Genomic DNA, 26,672 nt, shown 5'->3' with positions numbered 1-26,672 from the left:
AATTTGACGCTGTTAATTTAGTGCAAGAGGGACATGCTGGAGTGAAAAGCTGAGGCCCGAGCCAATCCCCCCGGGCCCATTTATCTGTCAGCCACCACAGCCGGCCTTGATTACAATTTGCAAAAAATTCATTAGAATTAAGGCAACTGTCAGATCTCTCTTTCTTTCTCTCTCTCTCTCTCTCTGTCTCCCATCACTGTTCCTCTTGAAATGTCTTTCTGCCCAGGTTTCGTGTTTCTCGTGCATGAATGCATTATATTTTCCAACATCAACCAGACCAGAACATTTCAATTGTCTACCTGCTGGTGTGTGTGTGTGTGTGTGTGTGTGTCAGTGATGATGAGGCACTGATGATGTCTCATCTATTGCATTATACAACTATAAATCTACTACTAACAATAATTCAATTCCTCTGTTAAGAAAAATGTGTATTCCAGTTCAATAATGAAGCTTTAGCCTGTAAACCAATGCAGTATTAACTTTTGTCTCACATTACAATTTACTCTCCATTTACAAATGCACACGACTACAAAAAATAAACATGTACTTAATATGTAATGATTTTGCAAAGCAGATTGTTATTACACATTGTTGGTTTCACACAGTGTTATTATTAGTGTATACATTGTAATTATTATAAAGTAATTAATTACATAATGTTTATAACATGCATACACTGTAAGAATGTCTTTTTTCTCATTTACCAAGTACTTACCAATTTCTACTTGCTTAAAAATCTTAAATATTAAAAATCATACTAATAATAGGGTAAATATGTTCTTAATTTTAAAAAGGCTACATGTGATGCATATTGCAAATGTTACTTATATTAATTATATTTCAGTAAATAATAAACTTAGATGGTTGTTATGAATCTGTAAAGTTTGGACATTCAAAAGTTGACATAAGTGGGTTATTATTTTCATGAATAAAAATTCTAAAGTCGTTTATAATCTGAATTTGAACGAGTGTGTATAAATGGTTCAATCTGGCAGAATAATATAATATTTCGTGGAGCTTTTCATGCAGACGCAAATGCAAAATATATATTTAGAATGAATAAATAAATCATTAAGTAAAGTACTGCAATTGTTATTATTTTATTTTAGATACAATTTGTGGAAATGGGTTTATGCGATGTGTAAAGGAGATTATTGTATTGTAATCAATTGCGTATAGATGCTGTTTATGCGAAATGATATTTGATATACATTTGCGTCTCAAGGTTTCCCGACAAGTCCCGTGTGGGCTGAATTACCTCGTTACTTTTCTTCCTTTAACACGAGGCAGGTCCGGAGATCAAGGCTGACACGCAGTTGTGTGAGTGTCTCTCAGCCTGACCCTGAATCTATTCATCCTGCCACAACACCGCGTTCAAATCATTTCAGATCATCTCTACTAACGGGGCAGAAACTGCGCGGAACAGATTTATGCAGTAAGCAATAATAATAATAATAATAATAATTGTTATTATTAAATGCTGTTTCAAATTAGATAGAAAAATAGACCAAATTTGCACAAGAAAAAAAAACATGACTGTATTTGAGATTATGAACACTTTGTTACGATTATGAACATTTTATTTTCCTCCATGCGCAATTAAGTGAATGAAGTAATTAAATGTTGCTTTTTAAAAAAAAAGACACATTTCTTTACAATTTTTTTATGGTCCAGCTTTAATCCACACAATATTCTGAAGTCAGTAAACTCATGAAACGTTAGCAAGTTTTTTTTTTTTATCACAATATTAAATAAATTAGCAGCGTGCCCGTGACGTCTGAAAAGGTTACAGAAAAAAGGAAAATGAATGCAAGAAAACAAACAAAATATTAAAATAAAGGCTATTTACCATAAAAAAATGAAGAGCACATATTTAACAGGTTGTTTTATAATTTCGAGGGAATTGTGTTAATTTTACTATTAATTGAATTATATTGTGCTCTTCAGCAGAGATCAGAAGTGCTCCTTTTAGGATAGTATATTAATCTCTGCCAAAAACACAAGAACTAGACAGTCACACAAAACTAAACAAATACATAGTGGAATTTCCTGAACTAAAAGTTGTTCGTGGTTTGGTCCAAAGTTGAAAATAAAACTGCATTGTCTCCCGGAATGATGTCTTAGTTTGAGCCTTTAGTTCGAGTTGAGTCTGTTGCTTCTTTTTCCTCGTTTGAACAACGCTGTCGTTTAAACGAAAAACTATGTATATAGCACAAACTATCGGCTGGATAGCTCGCGTGTCCTGGGTTCTTCAGATACATCAGCCTCAAGAACGGTTTGGTCATATTTAGTATTCGCTGATTTGTCTCTTAGTCCTCTAGTATCTAAACCCAGTGTATCAAGGTCTGCCTTGTTCTAACTGTTGGTGTTGGCTGCGTATTGCAAACCGACTAACATGCACCGGAATGGGCACCACAATTTTAGGGTTTCTGGAGGGCTCTCCGGTTTTGGAGTTCACATTGCCCGCTTTGACCCGTTTCCACTTGGCTCTCCGGTTCTGAAACCAGATCTTGACCTGCACCTCGCTGAGCTTTAAGGCATGGGCGATCTGTGAGCGTTCTGTGAGGGATAGATATTTCTTACAGTGAAACTCCTTCTCCAGTTCTAAGAGCTGCTCGCTCGTAAAAGCGGTCCTCCTTCTGCGATTTTTCCCGGTGGACGTGGTGTTTCCGGCTCCATTCCCGCCGTGGACGCCATCGTCCAGTCCTCCGTTGCCGTCTCCATCTTCCTTCTGACACATGGCGTTACCGGGCCCGTTATCATCGGAGCTGTAATCTAAATCACTGTCCATGGAGAAGCTCTCGTCTTTCCTATGACACTCATCCTCCTTCGTGTCGTCTTTGTTGTGGCCTCGCACTATGGGAATAAAATAAAAAGCAGATTTAATGTAAGAACTACCCGAGGCTATGAGAATAAAACATCTAAACAATAATTGGCTGTGGGGAAAGTTGTGTTTATTATTTTTGAATAGTGTGGTTGGGAAAACAAATGGTGTTTTCATGAGAATCTTATCTGGTCTTGTCTCGCAGCGCGTTCTTCCTGTTTATTGCAGGCTGCAGCCACTTTTACGCGCAATTACGCACGGTGATGGATCCCTAGGAAGGCTGTTTGTACACCTCAAAACAAGACTTCTGAAATCGTCTTAAACGTTTTCCCCTTCCACAACTCTTTAGATTATTTGTCTTTTCATCTCATTTCTATTTTTCTGAAAATGTCATGTACATAGGCCTACCATATTTTTTCAGTATCAGATAGGTAATGTCCGTTTTCTTTACGTTGCAGTCATAGGCTACTAAATGCTGGACTACATTTATTTTACTCTGCATACATATAAATGATCCAGGCGACAGTGAATTTTGCTTACAGTTTTATGGACATTTAAACACCTCTGGCCCTCCGATCCCTCAATTAAAACGAGCTAATTTAGTCATTGATGGCAGCTCGGCCTCAGGCGCTATTCCCTGAAAACTTGATAATTCACATGTGTTAGGCTACACTGAAATTCTTTAAGCCACAATCTTGACATTTTATTTCCGGAGGATTTTATATAATTATTTCTGTCCCACATTCCTGTCCCTCATTGGTGCGTCTGGGTAAATTGAATTTAAGTGACAAAATTAATTTCAGCGTAAAGCAGACTGGTTAATCATAACAAGAGTAGCCTACACAATTTGTTTCTAAAATGCAGAATAAACCGTATGACATGTTAAAACGTAGATTAATAAATAATTCCAATAATTTCTAGACTATATATAATATAGGCTATATAGCTATATATATATATATATATATATATATATATATATATATATATATATTACCATTTTGAGAAGTGTTTGAGAATTTAAGAATAGAAAAAATAATAACAGGATACGTTTTTAAATATTAGCCTATTATATTTTTAATGACACTTAAAAAAAAGTAAAACTATATTAGGTTAATCTATTCAGAATGCGCGCTGAAAACAACGCGTGAAGAGTTCTGCAGGCTGTTTTGGTCTCACCTGTAGAGGTGTGCACGGACTGCGAGTCGTGAAATGACGGAAGGGTCGCTGAATCTTTCGTTGGAAACGTTTTTCCATCCTCTCCATCCAAACGAATATCCTGAGATTTATCGAACATGGCGTGAATAGACCGAGAGCCGAGCTTCCTCGCCGCGTCCTGGTGCTGCTGGGATGGAGAGGTGGAGAAGCCGCCGGGTAACGTGGCCATAAGCGTGGATGTGAGCGCCATGCCCTGCGCCAGGCTGGAGCAGAAGCCGCTAGGTAAGCCCGGGATCGGGTGGTGCGGATGGGTCGCGGGGAGACCGCTCTGAGGAAGAGTTGGAGGAGGTGGTGGAGGAGGCGGAGGTAGCACCACTGAACGATAGGGCATAAACATGGGATAGCCCGTGTACACGAAATGTCCCGGACTGGGCTGCGGTGGACCTCCGATGAGCGAGTCAATGCTGAATGCAGTGGTGCTTCCCACCGGACGCTGCATCATCATGAACGGTGAACTGAAAGCTGCACTCATATGATCTTATATAGACAGTTTATGAAGTCCTGAAGTCTGCGGGAGCAGCTGTCTCCCCCGTGCTTCTCAGATGAGGATATCACTGCTGCACAGTGTCATACACTGACATTGGTAAATAATCCTGTGAACGACTCTCTGTATGAGCAGTTCATAAAACCGTTGCATCTGTTTCGACTTAGTGCCAAACTATTTTTTTCGTTGTAAGAATAGAGCGACACAAGTGCATTGAAAAGCAAACACCAGACTCAAATCCCTTGCTAAGAAATATCTGGTCGAGCATCTCAGATGAGCTTTATCGTCCTCCTTTGAGTTATATCAGCGTCCTTGTCCCTTCTGCTTGGCCGCGTTTCATTTCGACCTGATGGAAGTCACAATAAATTGCTCCTCGCAGCATCAGCTGTGATCATCTACTGAAGTGTGAGTTTGAATTACGCTCCTTCTGTTTAAGCGTCTCCACCACGCGCTCTGGCCACGCCCACCGCGACTCCGCGCTTGCTATTGGTCCGGTTTCATCCGTTTATGTGGAGCCGTCCTGACGCTCCAGAGCCGCGAGCGTTGCGCTAGCTGCTGTCTCTTAAATTAGAACGTCACTAACACAGTCTCACATTCCAAAACAGTCAAAACAAGAATCATGTGAGATGTGATCTGATGTGTATTTTGGCACTGCAATTGCATTTAATAGTTATGCTAATGTTTTTCTTGATTCCACTAAATGAAAACCACCCTTTGGCCAGTGTTTGCATGTTCTTAGATGTAAATTTGTGAAAAAAAAAAAAAATACCAGCTTCAAATGGCAATAATAAAGCAATGCATTTTTAAAACCTTTTCAATTCTTATTTTTAGTTAACCAAATGCAGATAAACATCAAATAGCCTATACCCCATTAAAGCTTCTCAAAGCTATTATGTACTGTAGCCTATTAATGTTTTCAACATAATTTGACTGGAATAGCATCCTTACATTTGTTTCTGACTGAAAACGCACACACAGATGACACTGGCATTGGCCTGTTCATAATGACATGATCCTGTGCCCTTTATAGCAGTCAGTCATCACAAGATCTCATTTCAGACACTTCTGTGTGAATCAGCTGTTAAAAGCCCTCATTCACACATACACTGTATTCCTCACAAACATAAACATATTAAACATATTTCAAACAGATTCAATCTGCTCTCCATGAAGCCATAGTGAAACCTGAAACTGAAAACATAAAGTATAATTCTCTGATGTTTCAGTACAATGTAAAAAAATGCATCAGCAGGTAGGCTAAATGATATTGCTAAACCCTTGAATAAACAGAAAAAAAAAACATAATGAAATTGTCAATGTTTTTGGCGAGGGGGATTAAATCATGAATTATTCAGTGGGATTGCTGATCAATAAATGTGTCTCCATGTTTGTAAAGTCTTTGGTCATGTATGCATCATTTGGCCCGCATAATTAAAAGGAATGCGTCCGCTTTCTGTGTTCACGGTGGTGATTAGTCCTAATCTTTGGGGACCTTCCTTCCCTTCGTACACCCTAAAAACCTTGACCCTGAGCCCCCACCCCTGCCTCCACGCCAAATCAAGGGCGAGCCCCTCACCCCCTCCCCAGGGTCACAAGGACACAGTCTCATTAAAGACAGGCTGATACGCAACTGCAATGCAGACATTAAATAGCAGTATTTTTCAATTAACGCTGACAAATTCAATCAAAATTCCATAGATTAGGATGAAATGAGGCATGGGTCATTTACAAGGGTCTTTAATTGTACCACCATTAGACAAATAGTACAGCAGTCACCGTTCCATGATCAATTATGTGAAGGCATCAATAGTACAGGGAGAGGATGGGGGATGGGGGGTGCTTTCTGATATGCTGCGATTGAACCAGTACCGCAGAGCAGCTAATAAATACCCTCTTTTGTACTTATAAATTATCCAGTTTAATTAACAACATGGATTATGATTGGAATATGATTTAATTAAACCTTTCCTGCATGGTGGAGTGCAGAATCATCCATTATGTAGAAGCGAGGGGGAGCGTTACCGTGGGCTAAATTAAGAAAGGCCCAGAAACACTGACAGCCCCTGAAGATCTTCTGAACGGGACAATAACTGCAACCGTGTAGTGATAAGTTGCAGAGAGGTTCTGCGCTTTAAAGTCCAATACATGCTTTTAATTGTGTAGCATACAGATGGAGGACTGGAGAAAATACCCTGCATCTAAGAAAGGTTTACTCAGTGGGCAAACCAATTAAAGACCTCTTATCGCAACTCGATGCAGTTTTGCAGGGGAAATGGATTTTGAAATGTTGCCTGCAGCATTTGACCATTCAACATTATTTAGTTACTGTGTCTCAGGCTCAACCTTTTCATCAAGATCCAAATGTCAGCTATAATTTATTCGGCACAGTTCGCCTCTCCCAATGAAAACATGAGTCGCTGTTTCCCTCTCTCTGATCCGGTCACATTAGGAAAGGGCATAGGCTCCAACACTTTCATATATGTTTAATTTGCTCTCAAATTGTTTTGGTCATAGACAAACGGCTATTAAAAGCCTGACCTTCGATTTCAAATTATGAGATCTATTTGAAATCAATTGATTAACCTTTAAATGATCCCCTGATGATAGGAGATCAGACCCATTCAAGGGCTGGCCATGCGTGACTGGTGGGGAGCGCTGGTTCTCCCTGAGGCTCAGGGCTAAGCACAAAGATTGATCTATCTCAGTCAACCGGTCCTCAGTGCTCCACACTATTGCCAGTCAATAACCACTGAGTTTAGGGTTGCTCTACATCCTTACACTCACAGTAAAACTTGTGCTACCCACTGAAAAATAGGTTACAAGGCTAAAAGCCCCCTTAAGGAACGTATATGATGAATGAAAAAGCTATGTATTGAATATTGATGGAGAAACAGAGAAACAGGAAAAAATGGCACAAAAGAACATAAAATATCACATTAACTTAATGTATTGTATGTAATGTGCTTAATTCTGTATTCATTTAAACACTTTTGTTATCTCATAAGAACTATAAATGTTGCTTTCAGCACAGTACAGTGCAACAGAGCTGCATTGTTGTTATTTCCCTAATGACTCTCCATTGTGATTGGAGCAATGTGAGCACACTCTGCACATCATTCACAACAAATCTGTTCTTTCCCAATTACAGAAACAATTAGTTACACTACAGGTATTTTGCATCTGCCTCTTCTGTGACCCTAACAGCATTTTTAGTGACATTTTTGGCCACAGTAAGTCTTTTTACTCCAAAGTATATCCTTCCAAGTTTTAAAAGTTACTAAAACTATTGATTTCACTGCAACAAAAATGAAGATAATCATGACGTCATGGATCAGAATCAGAGTATTTCTCAGTGCATTAAGACAAACAGTTAAAAATGTACACTTTAGCATATGTTTGAAATAAGTACTTATTACAGCAATTATATACGTCTATAATTATATGCTTATTATATACTTTTCAGACACCTAACCTAACACCTAACTGCATATTACCTGAAATATTTAATTAAAATGTATTTTAGTTAAACATTTAAAAATAAATACATTTAGTAGTGCTTAGGTCTTACTTACATGGGACAAAAAGTATATCTTTATTAGTAATTTGTTTTTGAAATATGATTAAAGTGTACTGTTGAATGTACTGATGAGCATTTATGGTGAAATAAAATATACCTTAATGTCCTTTCTATTGAAACCAGTAGGAGTATTTAAGTGTTAAGAAACATTCATGAAAGTGTACCTTCTCTAAGTTCACTTAAGCAGCCCTTCATTTCATTAATATTATATTATCTGCATATGCGCACACTTTTTTTCTCTCACAAGGGTTGGAAAGTGCTGTAATTTTTATGTTGCAATTTGGTGTTTTGGGAGAAAACACCCCATAAAAGGATTTAGTCCCATTGTATCATACTTGCCCCATCTTAATATTGTTTACTACATCGTTTTACATCAATCAAAAAATGGTTGACAAGAATTCCATTCAAGTCTTTGCAGACAGAAGCAATAATCCAAACACTGTCTGGCAAGTGCAGGCTGAATGGAGTGTAAAAGGCAGGTCAGTGTCACAGCTACACTATGTGTTTCACATCGGTTCAGACTCCCACTTGATTATGTCATTTGGTTTTGTGAGACATATATTTATATCTAAGGACACATTTTCATTTCCAGTTATACTTGGTAAATAGACACAAAGCTCAACACAGTATCCCTACAATAAAGTGCAATACAAACCATCATTACAATTTTAATATGCCTCACATTAAAGGGATCACACCACGACACAAGTGTGTACCATGGTCCATTTCATCTTGCTTTATTAAAGTGAGGAAATGAGGTGAGGCATCAGTGCTTTGCACCCCCAGGGCACGTTCAAGACAGATGAACAACAGGGGCAAGCACAATGATAGCACAGGATTAGCACCCCACACACACTGGAGCTCTGTTCAAATACACAAAGCAGCAGAGAATGGCTTTACAAATCCTCAAAAACAACATTCTGATACTGTCACCATCAGTCTGCCAAAAGCACCTCACACATACAGTCTTGTACGGCTCAAGGAAATCAATACTGCATCTAAGTGCATCTATAAAAGATCGCCACAAACATGCCAGCTCATTCAGCGCAGTCATTGAACTCAGGAAACTGACACTAAGAATTGACAGCATGCTGCCTTTTTTTGTGTAGTTATATCTAGTTATAAGTTATGTGTTCATGTTAGTCATGATATAGCATCTCAGCAGGCTTTCTTATATAAGCATTATATATTTATATTTTCTTTCTTCTTAAAGAAAGAAAATATAATCATGGCTGACCAGATGGCGAGGGTTGTAACACTTTCCAGTGTACTTGATGCACATTTGCCACAGTGGTTATTTAAACATAATACACACACATTGTCATATTTTGAGTCACTAGATAATGTTTTATGTATTTCTTTTATATAATTGTCCCATTTTATTTGCTATTTGTCTTTTTTATTACATTTTTTTATGAAAAAGCTTCAAATTAAAAGAAAGAAGGGGATAGACAGTGATAGAAGACTGCATAACAAAGTAAATGTGTCTACAATAAATTCATGCACAAAATGCCAATCGGTTCAACTCGTTTTAGTAAGTTAAGCAACAACCGCTCTTTGGACATTGTACACAAATTTACACCTCCACTTTGTGAATGAATAAACTGTTTTTAACCAGATATGTACAAGAATACATACTTCTTTGAGTTACTACGTATTACTGAATAACAATGTGTTACAACACTGCTCTTCTCCCTAACTATTGTACAGTACACAGAAGATTTAGCCTACTGTTCCAATCAGTCAGATTAATCCACAGCGCCGCCTGCAGGTCATGAAAAAAATCTAATAAAAACACAAAATACTCATTTGTTTCAGAATCAGACAGTAGCCTAAACCATGTTCAACGTGTCGAAGTGTAACGATCTCTGAGTAAAATATACTGACAATATGTTTAATTATAAACAAGAGTCACAGTCAGTAGCGTTCAGATGGAGTCACATTGTATAGACTGATATAGCCTGCAGTATAAACTCTCACATGAACACAATTTCTATATAACTGTGAAGAATTAGATTAAGAACAGAAACGAGAACTTTGAAACCACAAATGAAATAGCCTCAATTGTCATGCCTCTACGCAAAACTACCAGACATGTCAATCACAAGCAACTTTTAAACGCCCATGAAACGGAAATCCAGATGTGCCTTAATTATAGTCATTTCAAAAGCATCAGCAGCCTTCACTCTCCACAGACCTTCAGAACCAGACACCATGCTCCATGACTAGACATCAAATTCTCGCTTTAACAAGCTGAATTGAAGCCATTCTGGCTGAGGACATCCACGGGATCAGCTGTCGAGACGGTCAACATTCAGTGCTCTGTTCCTGTCAACGTTTCAAAATTAGGTTTCTTGAGAGTTCAACCTCAAACACTTCCCAGAGCACATTTATTAATACGCATAATGACACCCATAAATAATAAATAAGTAAATAAATAATTAAAGCTACAATTAGGTTAAAACAGACCCAATTAATTTCCTCCCTTAGTTAAAGAGCAGTCAGTTTGATTAACCTGAGTACCTTAGACTGAGTTTGTCTTGCTATTGCTTGGCTAGACAAGACATGACGTGTTCATGTGCTCTTTGACACCTGAAAACTAGACTGGAACATAGCACTCATTAGGCAATAATACCTCACCTGTACAATGATCTTCCACTTCTGTGTGAAATATAAACTTTAAAAACCACCTTTTTTCGTCGGAGAAAACAGATAGGTAATTTTTTCCCCCAAATGAAATAGACAACAAGATTCAGACTGTGACAAAGAGAGAGATAATGTAAACTGTTGAGTTAACCTTGTACAGATATCTGTTTGATATAGTGTAAAGTTCCTTCAATGCTGGTGGATCCAACATCATTATGAGGAGAGGGCCACGGTTTGCTCAGACCTCCAGAGCTTTAATGAGTCTTTCTTTGCTAATGAATTCTGTACGAGTTTGACTATAGAACCCAAGCCTCTTGCTACTAAAACACCATCCTACAGAACACACAGAGACTGTCTCAGACATAAAGCAATTTGTTTCTTGTAGGTTTACAAGGGTTAGTGGCATGGTACTGTCCCCATGGTACCCCCCCCCCCCCCCCCCCAGATCTTTTAATTTAGTCAAAAATACACTCAAAATCCAATTCATATAACGATCATGTTTTTAAATTCATTTTGATTGGAATTCTGAAAAAAGAACACGCTATGAACTGGCTTTGGTTTAATCTTTTAATTATTATAACTTAGTTAAAAAAAACTGTGCTTCACTTCTCATTAATATTTGATAATATTTTATCTGTCAAGTCAAAGTCATGCAAAGTAAGCAACATACAGAAAGAAAAGCATAAAACAGGAACTGAGAGAAGACCTTTGGAGACCCTCATGTCTAAATCATAAAGTCTTTTAAAATATCACGTTATTTGACCTTTTTATGACAAGGCAACTTTTTTTTTTTTTTTACCAAGAATATTTTAAAATAATTTTTTATTTTTGATATAATAAAAGGATAGTTCACCCAATAATTACAATTCTGTCATTATTTACTTACTTTCATGTTGTTCAAACCTATATGACTTTCTTTCTTCTGTGGATGTGGAACAGAAAAAAGTGTGTCTCAGTGCTTTTTGTCCATACAGTGGAAGGCAATGGTAACCAAATCTGTTTTTCTGTTTTACCAATGTTCTACAAAAATATAATTTGTAATAATATAATTTGTGTTTCACAGAAGAAAAGTCATACAGAACTGTAGTAACACGAGGGTGAGTAAATACTGTAATGGCAGAATTTTTGATGTTGGGTGAATAATTTAACCTTAATGATTATATCACTTTTTAAAAATTTTCATGAGATATATATATATATATATAACATATATGAAATGCAATATGAAACTTACATTCAAACTTGGCACATATATTTTATACTAAATTTTTAAAAGATTTATTTTTATTTGTCATGGACACTTGTGTGTCATCTGCACTCTCCTGTGGGAAAAACTGTAGAAGTTTGTGAATGATGAGCAATTATGTGGAAATCTGCATTTTCTATGAATTTCTATGGCCACATATTCAGTCTGGGTCTGGTCATAATGATAAATTGGCTTCTTCAGCATGTCTGCACTAGCAATATAAGAGACATTCTTCCCTCATGTTCTTTAATAATGATTTCATCCAAAAGAATATCTAAATGCTGTATCTGCTTTCTGGGGACATGCATCATCCCTTTATCACCTCTTTCTTACTATGGTGAGTTATGTGTGCATATTTTTTTTCTTTTTTTTTAATGAACATTTGCTTGGAAACATATGAGAATATGTGTAACCGTGTGTGTAAGTGCTGGTGTGACAAGGGGGTGTGGATTCTAAATGTCTGTGGTTGGCAAGGTCACTGTGTCAGATTGGGCTCTATAATGTTTCCATGATCATAATAACAAATCCTCAAGGTTACAGTGTGTTGATCTTGATCACGAGGGTGCACAGGGGTGGAATACATTCAGAGTATATATGCCACTCAGATCAGAATTATGCAACCATCTACATTCCCTATGTTAACTGATGTCCTTGAGGATTCTACTCACAAAAAATATGTTCCTGAATGGCAGGACCTTCACGTGCAGAACCTTCTGGACCCTCAGGATAGAGTTGGTGATGTGGAAAAACTGTTTTAAACCTCAAATGTTGTATATACAGGAATCTTGTTGTGAAATTGTTGTGTCCATTTAAAAAAACAGGTGTAATAAAACACCTGACAACTGTAGGGTAAAATGTGCTATATTATTAAAAATGAAATTAATAGTTCCCAGAAATTGGTAAGATGTCTTAATGTAAGATTTTTGAAGGTTGGATTTATTTGATCAAAATACAGAAACCCCTCCAGTAATATTGTGAATTATTATTACAATTTAACATTTTATTTTATTTCATTATTTAAAAACATTTTTTTATTCCTCTGATGGCATAGCTGAATTTTCAGCAGCCATTACTCCAGTTTTCAGTGTCACATGATTTTTCAGAAATCATTGTAATATGCTCATATGGTTCTAAAATAACATTTATTATTATTATTATTACCACAGTTGAAAGCACTTGTGCTGCTTAATATTTTTAATGAAACTGTGATAAACTTTTTCAGATTCTTTGATACAGTAATTAAAAGAACAGCATTTCTGTCACCACAACCCTCAGAGAGTTTAGCGAGGTAATATACATGGTAATGTTAATGTGTTTGGTCTTGGAGGAAAATATCTGCTATACTGCTACTGCTGCTGCGGCAGAACAAGTACTGAGACTTGCTGTTGCCAATACATCCACAGACATGATGCTGTGAGCATGTATGAAATACTGTATGTGAAACTTTTCAAAAAGACAAAGTAAAACCTTTTTTAGTACATCATTGTCATTGTAAATAAATGTAGTCTCCAGTGATCTAATGACGTGAGGCAGTCAGACTTTGACCTGGCAAAGAGTTATGTGGATAATCACTTGCACTTATGTTTCTCAAGGATGTAAAACAGTCATGTTAGGGCTTTCCCACCCCTGTCCAAAAAGACGGCAGCAGTGGCCTGTGATTTCCCAGATTCCCCTGCTGGAGCTTCTGACCGGGGCAGGCTGGTTGGTCATTAAGTGGCAGGACAGCGGTGTAATTGAGATGAAGCACACCTGGACTTTAATTGCTCACTCACCTGGTTCAACAGCCCCTCTGTGTAAGTAGCACTGCCTACCCTGTCACTCTCACTGTGGGACTGAGCCGCTAGCAGCATAAACAGCTGACCTTTTAAAGTATTTATAAAGGTGTAACCAGTCTGCTCTCCTCCCCAGGTAAGTCCTTGTTTGAGTAATGAATATCTGAAGTGCCTGAGTAGCCAGGTCTCTCTCATCCAAACAACTGGCCTGAATCCTAGACAGTTTTATTGAGTCCATTTTACACTGTTTGACAAACGGCTTGTAAAAAGCATGTAAATTGCTCCCTAATCCCAAACATCTCTTCAAACAAAGAAAAGCCTATTTTTTTTTTACTGTTCAGGTGACTCATGTTGCATTTGTGGAAAACTGCATTATGTAAACAGTGTGTAAAACAGGTTGAAGCTGAATTAAACTCAGAGTTTAGTTTAGAGTTTTTTAAACACTAGAATATGTTCAAATTAATTACTCTTGATTTGCTGCATTAAAAAGTCAGACTAATTAACAAATGATTAGCAAATGATAAAGAATTATATGATGTTGGACTAATTAGCATAACATTAATTGCTTTGTTTTATAATACCCAGCTGGCTAACTGTTCTTTCTCTCTCTTCTCCATAATTATTCCAGAAAGGAGGTGACTGTGGTTTCTCTCCTCTCCACTGAAGGGTCCTGAAGCCCACGATTAGCTGATATGAAGTATTCATATGAGGCTGGTGCTGCCACAACGTCAGTGTCCATCACCCACTGTAAGGCCACCACATATGCAAAGCAGAAGGTTTAGAGCACAAACCTCTTTTTTTCAAAGCATAATTACTACCACTAGATCAATACGCTATTATTTATATTACAATGCTAATTCATAGATCCACCATCTAGTAATCTGAAAAAATCTCTGGACTAACAGATTGAAGGATAATGAGATTAATACCTCCTTTCCCACCAGTTTTTAATATAATGGCACCCAAGACAGCATTTAGTAGATCAGCGGCTCTATACAGAAAATAAAGTATATACAAATTGTGGATTATCACATTGTGTACCTACACTGTATACCAGTTCAATGTGGATCTAGTTGCTGATAGTAAGAAGGATTTACAAGATATTTTGTCTGAGCAAGTACTGTAAGTAGCAAAATTGCTGACATAAACTTGAAATTTACCACCAAATCTGACCCAAAAGCTCAAAATATATATAATTGTAGGCTTACCATAGTGCTTTGGGTCGCCGTGATTTTGCCAAGACATTCCTGGATCAACATCTTTTGATCAAATTAAGTAAACATCAAACTACTGATCTGTACAAGTATTATTAACACATGATAATATTAATAAACAAATGTAAATAACTACCTAACCTCTTAAGTTTGATGTCTGTATGGTTCATAACAGCTCATTTTTATTATCATCTATCAGCATTCTTGTCCAAAAATATAGACTTAACCTGACTTAAATCTGTAGCCCTAAAACTGGTTTGGGGGTACAGCAAGAACATATAGCACTGATTTTTGATTGCACTCATGGAATAGTGCAATTTTGTTCATTGTTACCCGAAAATCATCCATAGTTCACCTTAAATAACTGCAGTTCATATAGGAAGTTGGCCATTGAGAATTGGCCTATTACAAAACTGAATGATCTATTTGATAAAACACAGTAAAACAGTAATATTGTGGAATATTATTACAATTTTATTATTTTAAAATGTAATTTATTCCCGCGATAACAAAACTAATATTTCAGCTACTATTTTATTATGTCTATCTATCCATCTATATAACTTAGAAAGCTTTTGAGTCTTCTCAGATGATCTCCTGCTTTGTCTTCTTCATAGTAACACTGTAAGCCACCAATTCTTTGTCATTTTATGAAAAAAATAAGCCATTACAAAACAGTAAACTATCTCATATGCATGTGCATTCCCAACAAGCAAACTGTGCACTCAGCTCACAGGGATAGTCAAATGTGACAGCTTAAGAGAGGCTATCCTGTGGGTCAGTTTCCCAGTTATCTCCTGTCATCTGGCCTTTTTGAAGGCTCACTTTAACAATCTCCATTAAATCAGGGACAACTTCTTAATGGCTCTGTCTCACCCTTCAGCCCCTAGGCCAAACCTAGGGTTGCTAAAGTTGTAAAGCCTGCATCACTATAAACAGTACCTCAGAGGTCACCGCTTGCTGCAGGAAAGGAAGCCCTGCATAAGAAAGCCCAGGACCCTGGAGCCACAGGACAGGGAAATAAATAGTAATTGCAAAACAATGGTTAAAAGGCTCCTTGAAATGAGGGAGTTGCTGTACTTTATTTTACAGCAACAGCCACGGGGCGAGAAAGGTCTGCGCTCAGGTCTCAGTGAGACAAAAAGATGCATCTGACTAATCCAATCTGAATAATGTTTAATTATTAGTGCTCCTGAAGGGGAGAAATGTGTAGGGGAAATGACCTATGAGAATAATGCACAGTCAAACGAGGCATTTAATTAAAAACAGTATGAAGAGCACTGCAGAAAAGATTACTTCAAATCATCTTTTTATTTTCAGTAATTAGGTGTGCAAATATAAGCCAGTGCACATGGGTATGTGCATCTTGCATTTAAATGAGCAATTCAAGAAAAAAAAAAAAAAAAAACATACTCCTCTTAACATGTCACCCAGCTTTAGGGCTCTTTTTTGATCTTTGGGTTAGAACACACAGACACACACACACACACACACACACATACATACGCATACGTATTCCTGATTAATTCAATTAGATGTGAGCTGAAGCTACAAAGAGCACATTGAGGTGACTATGTTTGTCATGCCCTATAAACCTGGTGAGAAGGAGGAGGGGATCCGGTAGGATCAGAGTCAAAGAGTGGGATAAAGATAGAACAAGGCATGCCAAAACACACTCACAGACAGAGGGGAAAACATACCAAGAATGACCTGGGATAATAATTAGGGAGTTGATTATGTTGCAAACAAGGGGTAGCACACAGATTACTGAGAATGAAGGAATTTAAAACAGGCATCTGCTCCCATGAGAAGAGGAGTCTAAAGGAGGAAGGGAAGTAGGTCAGCTGCTTGGCAGAGCAGGCTGTCTCGTAAGCGTTGAACACTAAATACTCGGAGACCTGGGCAGAGATGTTGCACTGCAGCCCTTCTGGCAGACACAGTACGGCTGAAGATTACATGGGCCAGCAAGCTCTGTGATACTGAGAGTTTCCATATAATGCCATGATTTTATGGTGTTATATAGCTTATATTTTGCTCTCTTTATGTTTTTACAAATGAGCAAAAAGTGGCTATTAAACTAATGAAGGCATAGTTCATCTGTCATCATTTACTCACCCTCATGTCATTCCAAACTTGTATGACTTTTTTCTCTTTTCTGGGCAGCACAGCAGAAGAAAGTCAGTCATATAGGTTTGGAATGACATGATGTTAAATAAATGATGATTTACATTTTTGGGTGAATTTTTAGCCACACTTTAAAATGAATGAATTAATTTAAAGGTGGCATTTTATTTCAGAACTAAATTAAAGGTATCGCTAGTTCTCCCATAAATGTAAATGCTGTTTTAATTTTCTCTCCCTCACATCAAACATGACATTCTTTCTTCTGTGGAAGACAAAAGAAGATATTTTGAAGAATGTTGCTTGTTACCAATAGTTTTGGTTCACATTGACTTCCACTGTATGGACAAAAAATACAATGGAAGTCAATGGGAATGGAAACAGCTTGGTTACCAGCATTCTTCAAAATATAAGAAATGAGGGTAAATGATGAGTTTTCACTATCCATTTAACCATTTCACAAATACAGAGTTCTGGCATGAAACTCTAGATGGCGCAGTCCGATAGGTCTAACTCAATCTGACCTAATGACATCATTATCACATGGCACAGCTGATTGGTTTTCTCCTGTATCAGTAGCCAATGAGCTCACTGCTCAATATTCAAATACCTGGCTTTTGTTTGCTGTAACAGTTACCCTCCACCTTCCCCAGCTCCACCTGTATAGATCTACTATGAGATGATTCATGTATGCTATATGGGGGTTATTCATATATGTTATATGTGCAGCAGCAGTATTTCCTACATGCTCACAGCAGCATGTTGTGGATGTATTGGCAGTAGCAATTCTCGGTACTTGCTCTGCCGCAGCAGCAGTAGCAGTAGCGTAGCAGATCTATTCCGCCAAGACCAAACATTGTCATGTGCCTATCCCCCTGAGAGTTGTCATGACAGAATAGTAGTTTTATGACCACAATGTGTCTAAATGCTTTGTCTTAATTTTACAGTATAAATATTATATCTATTATTTTATCAAGTCTGAATTTTTTTTTTTGCATGAAAGGTATGCTGTTATTCTCTAAACTAATTGCCCTTTGATTTCATATTTTGTTATCCAAGACAACAACATTTATACATTATTATACTTTCTAGTTTTATATTATATATTTCAGGAAATTGTCACGAGAGAAGATTTTAAGTCAGGTTTGTCCTTTAACAGCTCTCTGGCTTCAGGTCAGGTTTTAATAAATCACATTATTAAAAAAATACCACAAAATAAATATTAAACAATACGCCCAGCTTTGTACTTTATACCAAACTTTTTTTTTTCTAATAAGCTATTTCATTTAAAAAACAATGCCAAATTTGCAGCAGAAAACTACAGTAGTACAGCATTACTACTGCAAAGTCCTTAATTCAAGTATGAAATATCATAATTAGTCAACAAAATAACTGTAGAGAAGACACATGATGCTAACAAAACACACAGATGAGAACCAAAATCAAACAAAACAAACAAAAAACACCCCACAAAATGTACTTGTTGAGCAAAAAAGGAAATGATTAAACACAGTACTGGTAGACATAAGTAGATTCTTCTTTGGGAGATGTCCTCATGCCCTCTGCTGGCCAGAATAGAAACTGTGGATGTATTTGAATTTTGGCTCTGATTGGATGACCATAAACTGTCACCTGTTTTGTTAGTTTAAAAGAATGTCCATTTTCACTTCTTTTTCTTTCTCTTTTTTAGTCTTTCCCTTCTTTTCTTTCTTTTGTGATTTTCCTCCTTTAGTTTTCCCTTTCTTGTGATCCTCCTCATTGGCCTTAGCTGCTCGTGCCCGTTTTTTGCCCAGTGGTGTCTGGCTGTACCATGCCTATCAATACAGAAAATACAAACATATTGTACACTCATTATATACATTGAACAAAATTCTAAACGCAACACTTTTGTTTTTGCCCCCATTTTTCATGAGCTGAACTGCACATTTTAGAGTGGCCTTTTATTGTGGCCAGCCTAAGGCACACCTGTGCAATAATCATGCTGTCTAATCAGCATCTTGATATGCCACACCTGTGAGGTGGATAGATTATCCTGGCAAAGGAGAAGTGCTCACTAACACAGATTTAGACAGATTTGTGAACAATATTTGAGAGAAATAGGCCTTTTGTGTACATAGAAAAAGTCTTAGATCTTTGAGTTCAGCTCATGAAAAATGGGGGCAAAAACAAAAGTGTTGCGTTTATAATTTTGTACAGTGTATATAGCTGGGTTCAAAACATGCACCTCTCCAGAAAGTATCACAAAAAACTGACCTTAAAGGCTTCCTCCTCTTCTTTGTAGACAGGATCTTGCCTTGCAAGAGAGGGGATGAACTCCATCGCAGTGAGGGGTCTCTTGGTCTGCTGGTTGAGGCGGTGAGAGTTCAGGACAGTTTGGATCGCCTGAAGGATGTGACCCTGAGTGTAACCATCTGTGACTTTAGCTAGAGAGCTCAGATCCAGTTTAGGGCCCAGCTGAGCACCACCTGCTTGGAGCAGCTCCTTCCACAGAGCTGAACATTAAAGATACATATGTTTGTCACCTCTTAAATTCATATAATGTACATACAATAAAGCAGATTTTAGTATAGAAATGCAAACTGAACTATATGTCAGTAACTTATGTGAAAGACACAGATGTTTACTTACTAAATCTTGAAGCATAATCTGGTTTAGGGATCAAAATGATCTTCTTGTAAACTTTACAGAAAGGTTTTATGTCTGCATCAAAAGGTCTATGAGTCGTCCCCAGCACTACTACACGGTCCTCTGGTTTAACAGATTTCAGGACCTTCTGCAGTTTTTTTTTTAGTCTTTTGGGTTCCATCTAGAAAAGAACAGAATGAAGAAAAAGTTGAACTGAAGAAAACACTACAGTTATGGAGAGATGTTTTTAGGCCTAAACCTTGAAACGAGTTAGCATTTTATCACTTCTGGTTGTCTCAAAGTCAAGAGTTATTTTTTTTTAATAGGTTTTTGGTGAACTGCCAGAAATGCATTTCAAGAAAAGCCTTAGCTGTGGTTAACACAAGCCTAATAGGTTTTCAAGTTTTATTCCACAACATAATCTTCAGTACCCTCTTGTGATAACTGAAAAAAGCGGCTACTAACAAGTGGCTAAATATGATTGCAAAAGTTGTTGTAGACGTGTAGTTCATTAATAGCTGCCATGTAGCTTTTTACTAATGGCGATTGTATTTAGGCTTCAAAGCTCATTTTGTTGTGTTCATTTGTGATCATGAGCAAAACATGTAAGAATCATAAAGTTTTGATGGTGACAGAGCTTATTTTCTTTAATAATCCAAAAGCCAGTGAAAAAATCCTGTTGGTTTTTCGTTGATGGAATCAGGGTGATGCTAATTTCCAGGTTGGCCTACAAAAATATGTCTGCTGCAGCACTCTATTAATATTACCACAGTGTATCTTCATCTTTAACCACAAGAGGTCAGCAGAGGCCACCTCCTCACATTGACAACATTTTTAAAAATACGTTTGCATACATTGGATGACTGTGAATGAAGGACTTAGCAAATGAAGAAGAATATCACAGCTGATGGTCTGGTATTAGAGTTGTATGCTGGGATGGACTGAAGGTTATGAGTTTATTTAGTAAGTGTTCTACTGACTGTGAATATAAGCTGACATATTCTCTCCCTGCTGGTAGACAAACCTCTTTCTCCAGCTTTGGAACTTTCTTGTAGAATGTTTTCTCAGCGTCGCCAATCCAAATGACTGAGGGCTGCAGCTGCCGAGCCACCTGCCAAAACACGACAATGTTCCTCCAACGCAGGCCAAACGGTACAACAACACAAACAATCATCAGGTCTCTCATTCACAAACAATCACTTATCGGCCAGAGGAGAAACAACAATGACTGTAATCAACACTGCCTCCAAAACACATGGTAACACATTAGTGAAGTGAGTGCATGCTTTAATATCATTTGACTGAAAACAATGTGTCCTGTTCACTACTGATTAACAAAGTTTTCTGTAAACCCCACATACACCCATAAACTATGTTCCCTCCAATTTTCATTGTTTGTTGATCAAAACCTAATATCTGATGAGACAATTTGGCCATCTGAGCAGAACCCCCACCCCCCTTTTAAAGAAATAAATAAATAAACAAGAAAAAAGAAGAATAAATAAATAAATATTTTAACAAGTGGACAAACAAATATGTTAATAATAATAACATTATTATTATTATTATTATTAATTATTCACTAGATTTTTGGTAGATGATGCTTTTTTAAACACTAACAGCATATAGTATATTTTATGTTTTTAGTTACTGTTTAAAATAGCATCATATTAAAGGTATATACATACATAAAATATTTAATATGTATTATATTTGTTATCAGATATCACATATCAGTAAATATCTGTTTATTAGTAATATTAGTAATTTTTTATATATCTCTGTAGGCTTCTGTTTTATGATGCAGTCCATAGCGAATTAATCAGCACTGCATATTTTCACACAAGATTTCACAGATTCAGTTCCATAATGAAAATCAATGGATATGGGGATTGCCGCCAGTTGAAATGCTGCATATTAATTTAGCTGTAATTCAAGAAATCACTAGCTCGTATTTTCCCACACATATTTGAGTTAGCCTTCTGGATTAGTCGGATTTGTTTTGGCCTTCACAGCATATTAGTCAAAAACAAATTAGAAGGAACAGTACTCCCTAAATGAAACTTTCATCTACTGTTTATAACAAGAGAGCTTTGCATTGGGCAAGAATTTGGAGAAGTGATTCATCTCAAAAAAGGGCTAAGTGAGCAGGAAGTCATGTTGGCACCTGGTTTTATTCCCAGCATGCATTAGGAGAGGTGCTGAAAGACCACCATCCAACACAATGCTGAGTGCAGAATCTCAGAATCCCCCTGCCTCATCCTGCCTTGTTTATCTGCTGTGCCAAATGCTCTCAGGAACAGTTCTTCAAGTAGAACTTCCAAGCCTGGTATTTCCCTCTCTTAAGGACCACAATAAATTATCCTGGTGGGCAACAGCACAACTTTCACAGCGCTTTATTGATATGATCTGTCTATGCTCTGCGATTATTACTAAAGCTTTATTACTAAAGGGAAGAGATAATGTGGGGATACAATTTTGGCCTCCTAGGTTAAACACGCAAGTTTATTTATGTACAGTACTAAACACTTCTTGAAATGTTAAGCATCAAGTAAACAACGTCTTTTTAAAAGTATTTTGTTACCATGATGACAGAGAGGAACGTTTTTCCATTTGCATTAGTGTTTATGTTTGGAAGTAATAATTCTCATAAACAGAAAAACATCACGCAAAGCCTGAAGTTACACTCCATATTAGAAGACGTCTAAATCCTGATGCAAAGCTACAGTACATGCACAGCAATCAATCACATATCAGTTTTTATGACACATGGAGCAAAAAGAAGCTTATGGGGTTTCAACATTGGAATCTTGGCTTTCTATATTCCCAGGAGGTATATTCTGAGAGAGTACTCAGATGATTTCTCCTCACCTTGAAGATCACGTGCAGGAGGTATTGCAGTCCGCTTTTGCCTGGATATTTGCCAGCTAGTGTTGCAGGGGAGAGGTCAAATAGGTTCGCCCCAGTCTCGGTGCACAGGGCATGGACCAACATCTTCTTCCCAACACCTGCCGGCCCCGTAAGTAGCAGAGTCCGGATCAGGGGCCCTCTTTCATGGACGCACTGAGAGCCTATGGAGACCAGAAGAGGGAGCAGTGAGTGTTCTATCCTTATTCTATGTTCCCATCGTCGATCTTGACCTCTTTCACTTTTACCATCATTAATATTACTGACATTATTCTGCACAAATCCACTGGTGTATACAGATAACCATCTGTATACACCAGTGGAATAAGAGTAATTGTTTAAAAGTCCTCTCAAGAGTATTGCGTGATAATTTGCGATATAATATTGTTGTAACAAAGAAGGAAAATCCCCTTTGACTCCCGCTGTTTAAACTCTAATACACCTCACCCAATCCTTCATTTATATCTAAAGACAGGGAGGAACTATCCTGCGAACTCTATACTCATTTGATTAGGAAGTCAGATGTCAGCAAAGGTTGATTGCTCTGGCTGCCGGTGCTCAGTAATATAAGAACAATAGTTTAATGGCTCTCTAGGGCTAAGACACAGGTGGTGTGAGATCCATCTGATGGATGCCGTGGTAAAAGGGCTCCAACTGGACAGAGCTCAGAACACAGTGAGCGGGCATGGATGTGAGACCACACAGACACACAAACAGAAGCATACACAAACATACGCCTACCAGTACACACACAAACATCCGGCCACACACACACATTCGCACAAACAAACACGTCCGCACAGATGGAACGCTTGCACGTAACAGGTGCTGTGCAATGCACGTCTCTGTCCTCAGTGAGTCCCAAAAGCACTGTAAATGTATACAGGTGTTCCTTATTTTATAACATTATATTAAGTAAGTCATTATTCACAGAAAATCTTGGCATGCACCCATCTGTTCTTGCTGTGTTCATGATAGCAGTAGCAATGTTTGTTTCATTGTTTTGAGTTAGATCTTTTTAATGAATAAGGTAATTCAGTACACAAAAAAGATTAGTTAACAAATTGGAATGATCAAAAATGTTAAATTCTCCCTGGAAGGGAAATTAATAACTTAAATTTCATCACACAAAGTTTTATCAAATATTATAGTAGATATTAGAATGCTTTTACTTTGTGTGGCCTATTCTTACTTTCATGGCGCCTAAGTATTCTTTTTGAAGCTTGAATGTTCTCAGTTAATTTTCATTGTAAGTGAATAGAAAGAGCATTATCATTCTTCAAAATTATTCTTTTGTGTTCCACGGAAGAATGCTATTTTTCGAGTGATATGATAGTTAGAAAATTATGTCAGAATTCTCATATTTGGGTGGACTACTCCTTGAAGTGAAAAGAAGCATGTGTAACCTGCCCTGAGATAAGAGGCAGGCATTGAGAGCATGGAAAGAACTATAGTGATACATGCTCATATTTTGTATGCGAGGGTATTTTTCCTCACATTTCTAGCTCTCTTAGACGTCTCAGTGATAACCAGAAACCATTGCCCTTTAAAGGAATAGTTTAAAATGAAAATGTACTCACCCTCAGGCAATTCATGTTATTGTAGATTAATTTGTTTCTTCAACAGAACAGATTTGGAGAATTTTAGCATTACATCACTTGCTCACCAATGGATTCTATGTAGTAAATGGGTGCCGTCAGAATGACGGCTGATAAAAACATCACAATAATCCACAAGTAATCAACATGGCTCCAGTCCATCAGTTAATGTCTTGTGAATAGAATGTGTGTTTGTAAGAAACAAATCTATCATTAAAACATTTTTTATTTCAAAACATTTATGTTTATTGCATTTTCCAGTAAAACGTTGTGGAGAGAAATATACACAGATCAAGCACTCATGTACTCGAGTACTCATATTTTGTCCAGAAGGGATGGTTTAAAATCCATCAAAATGCCTTGATGAATTTGTTATTCAAAAACACAGTTTTCACTCCTTAAGAAGTTTCATTGATGGACTGGAGTTGTGCTCATTACTCATGGATTAATCTTTTGTGAGCAGGTGATGTACTGCTAAATTTCACAAAATCTTTTCAGATAAAGAAACAAACTCATCTACATCTTGGATGGCCTAAATGTAAGTAAATTTTCAGCTAATTTTCCTTGTAATCAGCAGGGGGCGATACAAACAGAAAAATCACCACAGTGTGCCAGCTGTGTGTTGCATGAGTAGGGCCTAGGTTACATCCTAATTCAAATACTATCCTAAATAACATTAGAATTTAATTTAAATTAGAATTAACCTGTCTAAAATCATAATCAAGTGGTATAATACTTTTTGTGTGCTTATGTGCATGCTTTTTGGGCTATTGTCCACATGAAGAAAGGAGTTTGTAATGCTTTACTTTTGACAGTTTTTTTTGTAGTTGAAATGTGTCAAGGAATGCAAACCCAAAGCTGCTGCTGTATTTATTTTTCATTATATAAAGTTAAAAGTTAAGAAATACTATTACTTATAAGGTAATGAATTTAGCTTAGCTATCAAGATACAGTACCTGAATACTGTTTCACCAGACTGGCACAAACCATGCTCAATTGTCTCAACTGGATAGTTAGGTTGGATAACAGTTGTTTTTGTAAGCTGAATAAGAATTTAAGAAAATATTTATAAAGACTGTAGGAGTTCCAGCTGTCTCAGGTATGAATCCTTGGAATTAATCATTCAAACAAAATAACTTTCTAGTGTACAAACGGTTCCAGTAAAATAAACATCCTGAGTTTTGCATGTGGTTCAATGGAGAGTTCAACTTTCTAGGCCAGTAAGCGCCCCCTTGAGGAACCTCATTTGTCTCTCATAGAAAAGTTTCATAGGCTATTAGCCATCCATTGCAGCACATTCAAAAGTATGGACTTCACCATCACCAGCAAAGTGCCTGCTTTTACTTCACATTGAAAGTGTGCAGAATGGAGCATAGCCTATGTGTATGTTTACGCGTGAATGAATGTGCATCTGCGTGTACACTTCCCTAGCACCACGTTTTAAACATGATTATTCAAAACTGAATTACACTTCCTAATCTCTCCCGACAGCTCTGTTAAAAGGGCCATTGTGTTATGGAGGAAGTCCATTCGAACTCAAAATATCGGCAAAGTTTATCAAGCATAAAATGGTTTACAGACAAGCACAATAAGGGACACTGAGAAACCTGTGCTTTTCTACAACCTACAAAGTGGTTGTTCTAAACAACAAAGTTCATGTGTTTCACACTGTCCCAATTAACAACTGCCAGCTTTGATATGCTCAAATCAGATGTACTCGAGTCCGTAAAATGGTTTGAGTGATTATATTTCTAGGGATGGGTAGGTAATAACACAAGACAGAAAAGAAACGAATGGAAGAAAATTAAATCTAGTGGGTAGATCTAACAAGTCTTGATCTCTTTAGAGAGAGACACATAAATCAGGCCAAGGCAGGACAATTATCAAAAATACATCTAGGATTTATGTCTTATTAGAAAGCACACACTGAGTAGGAATTGAGAAAGTGGATAATGAATCTAATGATTAATCTTTACTCTCTCTCTTTGTTCCTCTTTTTAGCAAACCGCTAAAAAACCCTGTTGGCTAATGTTGGTTTATACTTATTTGGTGCTGCACTACATCTGTTTTGCTTCTAGGATAATTAAATGTCTGTGGAATCAAACAAAAATGTCCTTAAAATAAACACTGACATTTTACCATTAAAACTGTTCCAAACTATAAACTCCAAATGCCAATTTTTTAAATGCATAAACAGCATATAACAGTCTAACATGTAAAAAACACTTGGCCAGATATTGTATTAGCATTAGTCAAATTAGAAAGTAACTTGTGCCAAAATGCTGCTAAGTTTGATGAGCCACAGTCTTTGACAACAATGACAAAAGATAGGGAAGATTTTTGTCCACCTTTCTAAAGTCACAACAAAATGGAAGTAGCGACAGATCTTTTTTTTCATATTGTGATGCACATCCTATTGTGAAGGATTATCAGGAAAGAA

At 37.1% G+C, this 26,672-nt stretch overlaps 2 protein-coding genes across 2 annotated transcripts in view; both read right to left on the bottom strand.

Moving 5' to 3' along the window:
* Positions 1-1,654: 1,654 nt before the first annotated feature.
* Positions 1,655-4,933, bottom strand: LOC306879047 (homeobox protein GBX-2-like). Its single transcript, XM_079431732.1, has 2 exons — positions 4,004-4,933; positions 1,655-2,856 (listed from the first exon to the last, which is right to left on the bottom strand). Exons 1-2 carry the CDS (start codon positions 4,512-4,514, stop codon positions 2,339-2,341), a joined length of 1,029 nt encoding a protein of 342 aa, XP_079287858.1. The 5' UTR covers positions 4,515-4,933; the 3' UTR covers positions 1,655-2,338.
* Positions 4,934-14,386: 9,453 nt separating this feature from the next.
* The window catches only part of LOC306879225 (dynein regulatory complex protein 11-like), a gene marked incomplete at both ends in the record, with an annotated part of 38,307 nt that continues 26,021 nt past the window's right edge, over positions 14,387-26,672 (bottom strand). The window contains 7 exons of the mRNA XM_079432012.1: positions 14,387-14,512; positions 15,924-15,980; positions 18,770-18,916; positions 19,356-19,594; positions 19,731-19,908; positions 20,752-20,838; positions 22,599-22,798. Of these exons, the coding sequence (XP_079288138.1) occupies positions 14,387-14,512; positions 15,924-15,980; positions 18,770-18,916; positions 19,356-19,594; positions 19,731-19,908; positions 20,752-20,838; positions 22,599-22,798 (1,034 nt within the window). The remainder of the gene's footprint in view (positions 14,513-15,923; positions 15,981-18,769; positions 18,917-19,355; positions 19,595-19,730; positions 19,909-20,751; positions 20,839-22,598; positions 22,799-26,672) is intronic.

This window comes from Barbus barbus (genome assembly GCF_936440315.1).
Source record: "Barbus barbus genome assembly, chromosome: 13".
Classification (NCBI taxonomy): domain Eukaryota; kingdom Metazoa; phylum Chordata; class Actinopteri; order Cypriniformes; family Cyprinidae; genus Barbus; species Barbus barbus.
The sequence above is the reverse complement of the archived record's forward strand: the minus strand, read 5'-3'. Positions and strand labels throughout refer to the sequence as shown.